Source organism: Pleurodeles waltl, chromosome 1_2, assembly GCF_031143425.1.
Source record: "Pleurodeles waltl isolate 20211129_DDA chromosome 1_2, aPleWal1.hap1.20221129, whole genome shotgun sequence".
Classification (NCBI taxonomy): Eukaryota; Metazoa; Chordata; class Amphibia; order Caudata; family Salamandridae; genus Pleurodeles; species Pleurodeles waltl.
The window spans coordinates 886,925,391-886,937,858 of NC_090437.1; the positions used below are offsets into that span (position 1 = coordinate 886,925,391).

General features: G+C 41.2%; 1 protein-coding gene across 1 annotated transcript in view; it reads right to left on the minus strand.

Moving 5' to 3' along the window:
• The window catches only part of LOC138245733 (EF-hand calcium-binding domain-containing protein 6-like), a 348,792-nt gene extending 336,590 nt beyond the window's left edge, over positions 1–12,202 (minus strand). The window contains exons 1-2 of the mRNA XM_069199599.1: positions 12,011–12,202; positions 8,891–9,220 (exon numbers count right to left, since the gene is read on the minus strand). Coding sequence (XP_069055700.1) covers positions 8,891–9,188 — 298 coding nt within the window. The 5' untranslated portion in view covers positions 9,189–9,220; positions 12,011–12,202. The remainder of the gene's footprint in view (positions 1–8,890; positions 9,221–12,010) is intronic.
• Between the last annotated feature and the right edge of the window lie 266 nt (positions 12,203–12,468).

The following is a 12,468-nucleotide window of genomic DNA, read 5'->3' on the forward strand; positions in this document are numbered from 1 at the left end:
GAAGAATTAGACTTGGTCAGTAGACCAAGATGGCATTATAGACACCCATTAGATGGGCACTATTCCCATTTTTCGGCTGCCCACATATGCTATGCACAAGTGGACCACATCCTCCTAGACAAGAAGTTGCTCCTAGATTTTCAGAGACCTTTAACTATTTCTAACCATGGTACAGTCTCCTGCACACTAGGGCCCACATTTATACTTTCTTTGCGCTGAATTAGCGTCATTTTAATCCATCGCAAACTAAGGGCCAGATGTAGCAAAACGCCAATTTGCGAGGTGCAAAGTGCGAGTCCATGCGACTCGCAATTTGCACCTCGCAAATTGGTATGCAGTACGGTGTCTCAGACACCGACTGCAACTCGCTATGGGGTCGCAATGACCCACCTCATGAATATTCATGAGGTGGGTCGCAAATTGCGGCCCCATAGCGAGTATAGGCACTCGCAAACATGGAGGCCTGCTGTAGTCAGCAGACCTCCATGTTCGTGACTGCTTTTAAATAAAGCAGTTTTTTTTTTCTCTTTGCAGCCCGTTTTCCTTAAAGGAAAACGAGCTGCAAATAGAAAAAAATACCGAAACCTTTTGTTTCGTTTTTTTTCAGAGCAGGCAGTGGTCCATAGGACCACTGCCTGCTCTGAAAAAATAATTTTGTGAGCATTCACAAAGGGGAAGGGGTCCCGTGGGGACCCCTTCCCCTTTGCGAATGAGTTACCATCCACTTCAAGTGGATGGTAACTGCGAGTTGATTTGCGACCGCTTTCGCGGTCACAAATCAACTTAAATCGCGGTGCGAGTCGCAAATAGGAAGGGAACACCCCTTCCTATTTGCGAGTCGGAAACACATTTTGCGAGTCGGTTCCGACTCGCAAAATGTGTTTCTGCATCGCTTGAGGGCTTTTGCACCTCGCAAACGGCGTTTTTCGCCGTTTGCGAGGTGCAAAAGCCTACCTACATCTGGCCCTTAACTCCATATTTATATTTTGATGCTAGCCCCGTCTAGCATCAAAATATTGGAGTTAAAGTCATTTTTTGGATGCGTGAAACCACCGTGCGTCATTGAGATGCAAGGCAGGCGTTCCCGTCCAAAAAACAACTCAAAGCCCTTACTGCCTTATTTATCCTCCTGTGCAAAAGTTGTGCACGGGGAGGCGGGCCTAAATAAAGGCACTTAGCCTGCTTAGTGCCATTATTTAATGTCTGGGTCAGGGCAGGCGTTAGGGGACATGTGGACCCATTTCCATGGTCAAACACCATGGAAAGAGCCCACAGGTGCCCACCCCAAGCCCCAGGAATACCCACAACAGAGGGACACCAGAGGATGGGGGACCTCATCCCAGGTAAGTATAGGTAAGTAGAGGTAAGTATTTTAAAAAAAAATGTAAAGTGCCATTGGGGTCCTGAAATGGGCCCCCTACATGGCACTGGGTGCAATGGCCATGCCCAGGGGACCCTTGTGCCCTGTGCTGGCCATTGGGGTGGTGGGCATGACTCCTGTTTTCTATAAGACAGGAGTCATGTGGTATGGATGGTTTTGCGTCAGGAAATGACGGTAGGCTGGTTAAAGGCATTTTTTTGCTTCTAACCAGCCTGGTGTCATTTTTTGGTACAAAACCTCCTTCCCCCATAGCGCCACCCACACCTGGCTACATCAGTTTCCCAGATGCTAGCCCACCCTTTGCGCCGGCTTGTGGGAGTCCATAAAGTTGCCGCCCTATTGGTGCTCTGGAATAACGCAAACTGGCGCTATACTTTTTGACGCAGAACTGCGTTTGCGCAGTATTGAGTCAAAAAATATAAATATGTGTCTAGTTTTCTAGCTGGTTCCAGCCAGGCAAAGAGGCACATGGCACCTTAGTTAAGCACTACTACGAGACCCAGTTGTCATCAATAACATTGATAAATGCGTTAAAGAATATATAACACAATGGGGAGGTGCGTGCCAGCACACTCTCGGAAGCACTAAGGCAGTTCTTGATTGTGGACGGGGCTTCTAAGCTAAGGCTGCTAGACTTCAGACAATGAAAGAAGCACTCTCTCTCCAGAGAAGAGTTAAAGGATGCAGAGGAAGCTCATAAAGTAATGCAATCCCAGAAAAGGGTAACATCCCTGCAAGGGCAGATTTGACTCTCAGAAACAGATAGAGCTAACTATATGTTGACTAAACTTGACTGCAGTTGTTACAAATTCAGCAACAAACTAAGCAAAAGTCTGGCTAACCTCCTCAGAATAAGAATGACCAAAAGGTTCATACCAGAAGTCAGAGACAGGAAAGGAATAATGTGCTCAGGAGAGATTGGTAAAATGTATTACTTCATGAATGGCACACCATCAGAGATCAGCTCAGTGGAGAAATTTAGAGGGGTCTGGTGGCGGGATATCATGCGACCCGGGTGAGAGATGAACTAAATGAGAGAATGGAGAATAGATTCCTATAGAATGAGGCACAAGGCAAGGCTGTCCACTCTCATTTTTGTTATGACTCACCCAGAGAATGCGTAATAACCAGCTAATCCGAGGGGTACGCTTTGCCAGCACTTTGCCAACAGCTAAGGTAACAATGTTTGTGTACAACATATTGGTCTCCTATGAAATCGCTACCGCCTCTTATAAAAGGACTGGACAAGTTCCAAAAAGCGTCTGGCTTCAAGTTAAAGTGATCCAAACCCACGAGTCTAAATATTTCTACTTCCTGGGCACTGATGAAACTGTAACACCCTTGTGATGGTCAAATCCAACAATTTGATACCTGGGCTTAGCACTACGGAGAACCATAGCAAATACCTAAAGACTCAAACCTTCTGAAGACTGGCTGAAGGCCTCTCTAAAAACAGAACTCAATAGATAGTGAAACAAAACTCTTTGCTGGCTAGGACGAGTAGCAGCCCTCAAAATGTCCCTACTCCCTAAAGTGTTATATATTTTCTAAACACTCTCCCACCATATTCTGAAAGATTATATAGAAGACCTCCAACTCAAGAAGACTTGAAGTATGAAAAATGAAGGGCTAGTCAATAGCAATGATTGTTGGGCATTAAACAGAGAGGTATAGGGGAAGCCAATTTTCTTAAATTCTTCTCCTTCAACTTCACCAGGTTCTCTTTGTCGCCTCAGTCAGCTTTATAAAATGGCAACTGAATGAACGAAAATGTTTTAAATCTGAACTCCAATAAAATGAAGATCTTGCTGGGAGTGAGAACATGACGCAATCAACCCAACCTTCCCCCGTTCATAGCAAATCCCCATTCCTTCATATATGTTAGGCTAGATCACTGAAGCATGCTGTGCCTGGGTTCAACTGCCTACTTCCTACTGCCTTGATAAGATGCAGCAGATTTGAAATTTTGTGATCAGGCTTGTTTGTAATATAAGGAAACTTGACTAGATCATTGAAGCCAAAACATGTTCCAACTTATTGTTTTTCGTTTGTCATGCATTGCTCATTGCAGCTTCTATAACTTTTCCCCACTGTTATTACGCAGAGATTTAAACCTTACCTTTCATACAGGACTCTTTGTTAATATAATGGATCCACTATTGCCAGCCCTGATTCAAAACTATAAAATGCTTCACCACTCTACATTTATTTCATACATGACAATCGTCTATTCTACATACATGTGCTTGCCACCAAGCAGTACGTTTGAGCCCAAATAAAGATCAGATTGAATGTGTATGGGATAAGACAAGAGAAAACAAGACAAGTTAAGAGCCCACCAGGGAACTCTTCAACCAACCTATTATGACACTTCCCTCTACCCCTCTCAGGAATGCATACTTAAAATGTAAGGAGTACAAAAGCGAAAGGCTAAACACAAAGGAAAAAAATATTTATTTTTGAGATTCTCTACTTTAAAAATATAAGCTGTTATTAAACACAATTATGTAATGCAAACAAGACACTCATCTTAACTACAGTACTTTACCTTTTCTTAAAATATCAAATGTTCAGGTACAATCCATTTCTCTTAACATATATAAATTCATCTAAAAAGCAAAATGCTAATTCCAGCTACCAGTTTATCCAATGTCCATAAATGTATACTCCCACGGGGAGGCCTGCTTTATCATGGTAGGTAATAGTTTGCTAGCAGATTATTCAATACAGAGTGTTTACAGTAGGAATACCTGAAATGATTACAATAGTTTTTTCACTGACAATAATAAGGTCTTGAACTCACTGCTAACAATAATACTGACCAATGTCATCTACCTAGTCCTGACCTAGAGTTTAACTAGACATGTAGATGTTTGCAGAGCCAGGTAAACGGACTCCTCACATTCGTTATTTATATGATAATCAGGAGTATGTGGGATACCATCACTTCTATCAGATTGGTTTAAGTGATTTACATATTAAGGGTGTGTACTGGACATGCAAATTAAAGGAAGTGTTACAATACACCATATTCTGCAGTTTCGATCTGCTTTTTGGACCTATCGTCTAACATCAGCATATTTACTCTGATTTTTGCAACTGTCAACTTTGCACAGGGAGCTAGCATGACTAAGGAAATAGGGTCAGATGTACGAATATTTCATTTTACAAGTCTCTAATTGCGAGTCATTGTGCATCACAATTAGATAGGGTGACCAGGATTATAAAGTAAAAAACCAAGATATTCCATAAAGATAGAAAAAGGATGACAGTTTTACTTCAACCAAGCGCACAGAATGACAATGCTCATCAGAATAAAATTAAAACAGAGGCACTAAGAACATAAAATGCAATATTTAAAGCCAATATCATACCTTCTAATTAAATTGCTTTCTTATACCAGCTGCTAACAATCCCTCCTGTGGAAAACATAAATAGGCACCTCCAACCGTTTTCAGTCGACCCTCTCCCAAAATCGGACATGAGCTAAACTTCCCTAAATGTGCTGGGACAACTAGTGAAAAACCAGGACTGTCCAGCGAATCCGGGATGCCTCGTCACTCACAAAATAGGAATGGTACATCGTACCTGGCCTATTTTGCGGTCGCAAACGGCGATCTTCTCCTATTGCAACCTCAAAAAGGCATTGTACTTTGGGCCCATAATGTGGTCTTTCCCCTGGAAGTTTGACAGTACTGTGCCATTTAATAGAAAAAAAATATGCAAGTCTAGACCAATTGCCAGCTGACAGAATTATCTTACATTATGTCTGTATTTTGGGTAAAATACTTTATTTGACCATTTTGCATTGTCAGAAGCTCAATCACGTGCCATGAGTTCCCGGCACTCTCTACGTGGAAAGTCTAGGCACAGTGACCTCTACTTGCAGAATTAGTTATTTCCATCAGAACAGCCATAATTGAAGAGTTACCTTTGTTCTTTAGGATCTTTTTCTTAAATATATACAATACAAAAACCAAATGGTTTGAGACTCAAACGACAAGCACTGTATCCTCAAACTGCACTTTATAGCAGAAAGGTAATCCTGCATTTATAAGGGTGCTGCTTCTACAAGAAAACAAAGCTCCCTTACCAATATGATGTACACCAATTGTCGAAACCTTCATTTTGACCAACATGAGTATGGAAACCTTCATCGCCCACAACACAGATATCATTGGACAGGGACAACTCCAAACACTCCAACCTACAGTCTTCAGGATACCTAAGCATAATAATTGCAGAGATCATCCCTTTAAGCTAAATCATTTTATATCACAAACCATGCAATCTGGAACCAGAACCACAATCTCAAAGCTACCCCAAACCTATTGCCATTCTCCAAAGCACCAACTTGTGGATACTCATGAAAGTTGCACAGCAGATTGTACAGACCATTCCTAGCCTCTGATGTGCCAAACATCTCAAGCATTCACTTGCTCTCTGTTGTTGGATGTGTCTACAAGAGGTATGTAAAAGGCAACTGCAAGACTGATACATTTTATATCCCCATTTAATAAAGTGTGTACCTTTATCAGACAAGCAAGCAGAACACACTGGAGCGCCACGTTGATGGGCCCCATGCGCCCAAATCTTTTAGAACATTAGCTTCTCTTTATATTACAGATGAGGCAAACATTTGAACGATCATTTGACCACAAACTGCCAAAGATGAAAATTCTGCATATACACATTCTTTCGGTTATTGTGGTAACAAAAACATCTGGAAAGCAATATCAGATAAAAAAGGCAAAACTTGTAAAGACGGCACACTTACAGTTCATCAATAGATTAACATAATTGATTCAATTCATTAAGTTTAAAAGGGACACGAACTTTAAATAATCCAATCTCTTTTACTAGCTGCTTGGGCTGCTTGCTTCCATAAAGCTAGTCCACAAACCAGCTTTTAAATAGCAGAGCTTCCATTTCAATATCCACCCACTGAGTCCTCCACTACCTGATCAACAGTGAAATATCATCTCATTCTATATGTTATCATTCATCACCTTGGCTGGACCAGCATTATTGTTTTAATCAGTTTATTTGGAACCTGAGAATCTTCTCAGGTTCTTCTAACATTTTATCTTTGGTGCTGCACTTTTAGAGACTTTTAAGTGTTTCTAATCACATGTAATGTTAAATCTAGTAAATATTACTATTCTATGCATTTTAAGAGAACGTTCAAATGCATATACTAAAATTGCCACAAGCAATTTCAGGGCCACCTCGAAGCTTTGTTACCCACATCATTGATGACTATACTCTAAAATGTAAGTAAAATTTGTTGATTTGGGGCATGGATGTTCATGATAAATATGATCTTTAACACTACATGATTCAGTAACGAATCATATCATTTTCACTGAAAATACATTCCTGTAGTTTTAAATATTTTTTAAACTATTTTATGGATTACAGACGTTGATGTCCTCCTCTGATGTCCTCCTCTGTCATCAATCGCCTTAATATGTGTGTGAGTGTATATCTTGTTAAATTATCAATAAATATGTATCAATATCCTATGGGTCTCTCAGGGCCAGAACTTGTCTGATGGGACCTTGCGCACAATCTCAGGATCAAAACAAGTTCCTTCCCTGATCTTGCTGACCATTCTGCTCTGCCTAATTCATACAAAACACTACTAAAGGACACCAAAGAAACGTTTCTATGAAAGTCTCATTACCTTCCTTTGGCCCTAATGCAGATGGCTTTCCTACTTGTATTTAGCTCAATTAACCCCATATCTTGTTCTCCCTTTCTTCTCTCTTGCCGTCTATGTTCATTATTTCATATTTTAAAAAATCACCTTCTACAATCGCCTTTCTCCACTTCAGCAGGTCACTCACCACCATCTCTGTTTGGTCCCTCCACTCCCTCTTCATTTTTTGTCAATTTCTCCTACCACCCCATCTCTCCCCTCTGTTTTTGGCTAATGTAACACTAGCTGTGCAGCTGGTGCACCATACATACCATCCCAATTCTTCATGGTTGTCCTTGACGCCTACCACACCTCCTGGGTCTCTTTAAACTACTTTTACCCTCTGACACTTACCTGGCATTTACATTTGCTGTCACTCTCCCTTTGCTCAAAAAGCTCAGGATTTTCCCACCCAGTCTCAGTTTACAAGAGAATATTAGTTACATGAGAAAATTGCATTACACGCACACAAAATAATGACCAATGAAAATGCAACTACTAGTATGAAGCATGTATGTTTCGACAATGTGAAAAAAATAGGAAAATGAAATAAAATAAATTAAAACATATGTAAATCCATGTGTATGTTCCACATTTCTTTTATATTTCTTTGTCATCAATAATGTTCAATTTACCTGAGATTATCAAGAACTGCTGCAACTGCATAAACCTACACATCAGATATTCTACAATAATTTATATGATTACTAGGCTTGGGCAAAGTTTAAATTATGTGTAATTTATAAATCCCTGCAATTTACACCGTTACACCAATTTGCATAATTACGCACCATTTGCAGTAAAGGAATTACCATGAACATGTCATTCCCAGTAAAAATGTAGCATGAGTGCATAAAAACAATAGAACTGGAGTGGTTTTTGTTCACTGTGCTTTTCTTTGCACCTTTTTCAAAGTAAAATTCTTTCTCACATTACAAATTGACACAAGGCTGCATTCCATACTAAAATATAGAGAAAGAAACAAATATACATTATATGTAATTCTGCATAAATTGGCCAGTTTGTTTGCGTAATTACATCAAAGAAAATTACGCAAATTTTGCACACCTCTAAGGATTATTTACCATCAGCTTGGTACTTTACATTCATTTGCAAGCTCCACCGACTGACCAACATCCTATACAACATTTACTCAAGGAGTGCACGCTTGCCTAACTTTAAGAAGTGGTTGAATTGAATAACCTTCTAACATATAATGTATGGTTCAAAGTATAGTTTTATGTAAAATCAAGAGTGCTAAATCTTACAGACGTGTGGGTTTATTATACATGTATTTGATACTATAAAAGTGCATCAGGAAAGTTATTTTTCAGACTGTGGAACCAGCAAGGTAATAGTAAGCCATTTACTTGAAGGTATGGGAATCTATGAGCTGGATTGTCTGATTAGAATTTTTGGGAAATCTCCCTCTGCCCATAAAAAAGAGTGAAGGCAATGTCAAACATCTGGCATTTCATATCTTGCCCTTAGCACAGTGTGTGTTTAAACTAAGTATTGAAAGTACAGTCACACCCCAGAGGGTAGGCAGTAAGCAGGTTTCAGGTACATCCTTGATATCCATTATGGGATACTGTTGTCAAAGGAGTTACAGAAGGAACAAGTGGGAGGAGGAGAAGTAGTGAAAATAAGAAATCACCGTTGCACGCATCTTTTCTATTTTCCTCATGCACCATGGGAACTATTCATATCACTGGCGACCAAAGTGGCCATTTTATCAAAAAATGAAACAAAGGCCCTTTAGATGTGGCCAGGTGGAAGATGTCACTCTTATTTTAGCCTTGACTCACCAAAGAGTGGTAGCCTGGGTTTGGACGGATCGACAGTAGCCACTTGCACTCCTTCCGGAATTTGGTGCTGGAGTGGAGCGAGCTTCATCCCTCTGTCCTTCCCTGAGGATGAGGAGGAGGAGGAGTGTTCAGTGTGCTTACTGGGTATTACAGGTGGCACTTCTGGTGGCTCCCCACCTGCCCTGGAGAATCCACGCAAAGACAAGGTCTCGGGGTCCCCGAGTCGTGATAGTGAGTGCTGGATGGCAGGTAAACGGGGTAGGCCCGAGCCTGAGGTTTGGGGGAGCTGCTGAGGCATCTTCAACAGCTATCTGAATCTTTGCTGTGCTGCTGAAGAAATCAAGAGAAGGGAAAAATAAACTCAGCCATTTTGAGACATTTCACAGAGCAACACACTTGAAAACAGACCAATAAGTCATGACTTTCGATCTGTCACAGGTATAATGACTGTACTTGACAAAGCAAGGATGATTCAGCTTAATATTTCCATTGCACTTCAATGGACTGGATAATTATTTTATACAGGTGCCTGTCACTTTAGAAAACTGGACACTGATTGGCCATGCTGGAAAGTAACCATCCATTGAGGGCCAAAGAAGGGTCAGATCTTCTAAGTGGTGTCACACAATAGCTGTGATATCTCCAACTCTATTAAATTCACACTCATCACATCTTGCACGTTAAGTGACAGAAAATTAATGCATTTGCACTTTCAGGGATTGATATGTGACACACAGTGTATAATAAAAATAATGTAAAATATAATATAAAAATGGAATGACAATGAAATAAGTGGACATCAAATATTAAGACGAGATATTTAATGACAGCAGCAAGATAAATTTAAAATATATTAACACATATATACTTAGTATAGTCTTTGTATTTAACCACTAGGTGGTGATTCACTAAAAACCAATCACTGCAAACTGGCACAGGCATATGCCTATCACTTGTACAGATTAACTTATTTTTATGATTGGAAAAAATGAAAGATGTGTGCATTTGCAGTACTCATCCCACTAACACTCCCTGAGAACACTTGAGGTCTCTACGCCAGGAGTTCACTTATGACAGCAGAAACGTCTGCCTACCTGTCAGACGTTTTGTTGCTGGAAGTGCAGTCAGCAAATGGAAAGACCAAAGAAATCAGAATCACAGGTCCAGTGGCTGATTTGTAAAAGTATTTTGTAGTCACATAGTCTGGGAGTTGCAAAATCGCAGGGATTCTGATAGCAAAATAAATTCTTGCAATGTATAAAAGGCTTTTTACGAGCCAGGAAAAGCATTTTGCGGCCCCTTTCAAACCACACACAGATGTGGACTGCCCCAGCGGGCATCACTCCTACTTGCAGTGCTTAATTTCTAAAATAAAGAGTTCTGGTGGCCAAAACGCTGATAAGAAAACCCGCAGCTGGCACTGTTAAATGTCATTCAGCCGAATACCAAGTCCTAAACCACCCCAGGCCATTGGCAGACACTACCTTCCGCTTTATCTCACTGCTGCAGGTCACTGCTTTCTCCACTTTGCCAGCTTTTTCCCCCTCTTGTTCTCAGGAAATAACTGATGAGGAAAAATAAGTCCCAGTACCAAAAAATTAGTGGCATTTGCAACCACTGGTTTAAATGGAGCAAGCCTATGTGCAGGACACAGTAGTTTGTGGCTGCAATTGCAGCTGCAAATTGTTTATTAATGACCCCCGAGTTCAACTGGTAACTGATTTTCAAAGGAAGTGCTGTCCCCATGAGACAGATTACTGTTTGGAATTGTCTTGAGCACCCTTGGATGGAGCAGTGATCTAGGGGATATCTGCATGCACTACTTGATCTCTTCCAATCATGACAATTATTTGTGTTTTAAGCAGTAGCTGTTGCTTTGAGGGGCACTGATTTCCTTTAAAAAAATCTTGATATGCTGGGAACTGGAACAACTGGATGAGGTGTTCTGTAGCTCCCAGGCCTCCATCTGTGCATTCTCAGACATCTGCACATTGTCACAAATTGTGACTTGCCTCATTAATATTCATGAAGCAAGAGATTTTGCGACACTCTATGAATATATCATTTGTGAAGCAACTGATTAGTACATCACCCACATTGCAAAATGCAGCGCAGGTCGCACAATCTAGTGCTCACTTTGACCCACTTCCTGTGACCTCCGATAATACATCAGGCTCCAGGATCTTGGGAAATTGTGATTTATTTTCAGTTCACGAGCACCAGAGTACAATTGTAAGTAAGCAAGTAGGAATAGTGGCGTTATTTGCAACAGCTGTATGCACGCTGAACTTAAACTCTTCCTGTCAATGCTGCGCCATTACTGCATTAGGCGAGGCGTTTTGTTAGTCGGCCACCATGGTTTGGCAGCATCCTTCTACAGTGGAGTGCTGATTTACATTTAAAAGCAATCAAAACATTTTTAAAGAGTTTCGAGTGAAATGTACTCGCACTCACATCATTTCCAAATTATCCTTAATCTTTTAAAGCAGTTCCGTTATGCTTCGCCAGTCCTAACATGCCTTTGTGTTTCTGAGGTACGTGACCAAACAAATAAATAAATAAACACGTTTTGGCACTTGGGGGACGATATCCCCTCTTTCAGAGAGGTACGTGTTCGTTCCGTTGGCGTGAGGGTTGGGTTGGGGGGTGCTCTGCAAGTCCAAAGCACGTTCACGTCTTGCGAGTTTGAGACCAACGGAGGGAAAATGTTCTTTTGATATCTATGTGCCGTGACATTATCCCGAAAAGGCTCTGCCCATTCTCCGAACACCCCCCCACCCCACCCGTGTAGACAAACCACCGTGGCACAAAACAGCCAGTTTGGGAGGGGGTGCAGCGTCCTGGTCCCAAACAGCACAAGTCTCGCGTCACGTAGGGAAGGCAGGCGCCTCGCCAGCCCAGCTTGTAACACCCTGTTAAAACTCGAATGAAAGTTTATCTCACTTTCTCATTGCATCGGTTCCCAGCTCGAGAGCCACTAACACGTCAGAATCAATAAAGAGCATCCGACGCCCCCTCCGGAGCACAGCAGAGTAGCACATTCTTTAATCTTAGGTATTTAGTAGTCGCCTGCCCAATATAATGAAATAGATTATAGGTTAGTCCACCCCATTGCTGTACCGTAGGTGGGATGCTTCGGAGGAGGGTCCAGCCACAAAGCAGTAGCTCGCGAGGCTCCTCAGGCGCCTTGTGTCCTGCGCATCCCCCGAGGTCTGCGCTCCGTATTGCTTCTTCACTCGGTCTCTCAGTTCTCTCTGTGCCCGGTGTTGTTTCTCTTCATTGAACGAGGCAAGGTTGCCAAAGGCAACAGCAGGCTCTTAAATCTCCTTTCAACAACTCTTCTTGCCAGGACTGAGCCTGCAAGGAGCGCGCCAGACACCCTGGGGAGACACAGCCTTGATTAGCAACATTCAGACGCATGGCCCATACTTAGCTGGAACAATAAATAAACTAAACAGGCCCATACTTAGCTGGAACAATAAATAAACAAATATATATATATATATATATATATATATATATATATATATATATATATATATATATATATATATATATATATATAGTAATACTACAAG